Source organism: Choloepus didactylus, chromosome 2 (genome assembly GCF_015220235.1).
Source record: "Choloepus didactylus isolate mChoDid1 chromosome 2, mChoDid1.pri, whole genome shotgun sequence".
NCBI classification, from domain to species: Eukaryota; Metazoa; Chordata; class Mammalia; order Pilosa; family Megalonychidae; genus Choloepus; species Choloepus didactylus.
This window is the reverse complement of record NC_051308.1, coordinates 113,076,683-113,078,312: the sequence shown is the minus strand read 5'-3', so window position 1 is coordinate 113,078,312 and position 1,630 is coordinate 113,076,683. Positions and strand designations below refer to the sequence as shown.

General features: G+C 43.1%; 1 protein-coding gene across 1 annotated transcript; it reads left to right on the top strand.

Moving 5' to 3' along the window:
• The first annotated feature begins 34 nt into the window (after positions 1 to 34).
• Positions 35 to 1,375, top strand: LOC119517538. The gene is made up of 2 exons (XM_037814356.1): positions 35 to 610; positions 700 to 1,375. The coding sequence occupies exons 1-2, from the start codon at positions 372 to 374 to the stop codon at positions 1,106 to 1,108; spliced, it is 648 nt and encodes a 215-aa protein (XP_037670284.1). The 5' UTR covers positions 35 to 371; the 3' UTR covers positions 1,109 to 1,375.
• Positions 1,376 to 1,630: the final 255 nt, after the last annotated feature.

The following is a 1,630-nucleotide window of genomic DNA, read 5'->3' as shown; positions in this document are numbered from 1 at the left end:
TAAAGAAAATACTACATCGCATTGCACTTAAGCACAGGTATTATTTTCTGTATACTAGCTGTCAATGTATTATTTATTTCTTATTTATACCTTACTTTATCTTGTATTCAACAAAGTTTGAGAAACTGTGCTCCAAATTACTTATATGTCTGACTCATCTACCTACCTCTTTGCTTCCCTCTATTTTCTAGGTTATATGAACTGATTTCTTGAGAGAAGAACAAAAATACATCTACAGCTGATACTTTACTTGTCTATGAGGAAGCCACAAACTTGGGATCTTGCTAGCCTGATTACCTGAAATCCTAGTAGCCCAGTGTCCCTTCCCACATCTAGCTGCGTATAAGAATTGCCTTAGGAAGTTTCTAAACATGCTGATGCCCAAAACCCACCTCAGACCATTTAAATCTTACTGTCAAGGGATGGGTTCAAGGCATTCACCAGATGTTTTTACATCATCACATGTTCAGAGCTACTGTCTGGACCAGCCCTATTTCTCTTTGCTTCTCTGCCTGACTTCTACCATGGGCTTCTCCACTGGCCTTAAAGATTTTAGTCTTCTTTCTGACAATCTCAGATATATTCTCATACTCATTGGCATTTGTCCAAGGTAAAGATGGTCCTGATATCCTTGTTTATCTTCCTACTTCTTCATAGAGCTGGCTCCTTAACCATTTTCAAAAATTTAATTCATTACAGGTTGTCATATTCTTTGACCTCCAGATTCACATGTCTTGCCTTTCTCTGGACACTTCACTGGACTTGTACATGTAGTGATGTGAGGATAAACCGGAGACATCAAAGGTCTAAGGAAAGTCATGCTCTCTGCCTTGCAGAAATCCTGGCCTCTGTATCTACTTGTGGGCCAGCTGCCATTAGGTTGACATCCAAAGTCCTCCTGCTAAGGCCAGCTCAGACACGGCCATCACCTACAGATATGTTAGAAGGTCCATGCAGAGTAGCACAGGCCTGCACCTCTGGGGCTGATGAGAAACCTGACTCCACGCCAGCACTAGAACTCCTGGCTGAGATCAAGTTCTACATTAAATTTTGTAAAGGGGGCTCTTCCTCCTCAGATTTCACACTTGTACTTCAAAGGTACAGTTGAGGGTTAAGTTTTGTCCTGGGTCAGGTCACAAGAAGACCAAAGGGGATGATTTAGGTGCAAGAGATTTATGAAGACAATGCTCGCAGGAACAAGAGACAATGAAGTTGGGGTGCAGGAAATAGAAGGCAAAGAAGTGAGACTTCAGGTACAGTAATAAGCTTTTAGGGGCTTACAAATGCCCCCATGATGATGATGAAAATAATGGGATTTCCGGGTGACTGTGAGGCCACGTGAGAGGGACCAGCAGGCAGCAGCTGCGGGAACAAAGCAGAGTTCAGAAAGCAAAGAGCTGATGGAGGTGGGAGGGTGTGGCAGGGGCCAAGCAGCAACTTCATGGAAAAGAGAGGAAGGACCTTACAGAGGGAAAATCGTCTGTTGGGGAGAATAAGGAAGTAAAAGTAGTGGGCTAATGAGCTATACTCCCATATAAATAGTAGTAAGGGAAAACCATGCCAGAGAAACATAGATGTGATTACCTCTATGCCTGAACTTGAAGGCCAGGGAATCTGCAGGCTAATTTCC

What these genes read in the sequence shown, in the direction of transcription:
- LOC119517538 (XM_037814356.1), top strand. Translation starts at nt 372, where the DNA reads ATGCTGATGCCCAAAACCCACCTCAGACCATTTAAATCTTACTGTCAA. An exon ending in CTCATTGGCATTTGTCCAAG is followed by an intron (nt 611 to 699) that starts GTAAAGATGGTC and finishes AATTCATTACAG; the next exon opens with GTTGTCATATTCTTTGACCT.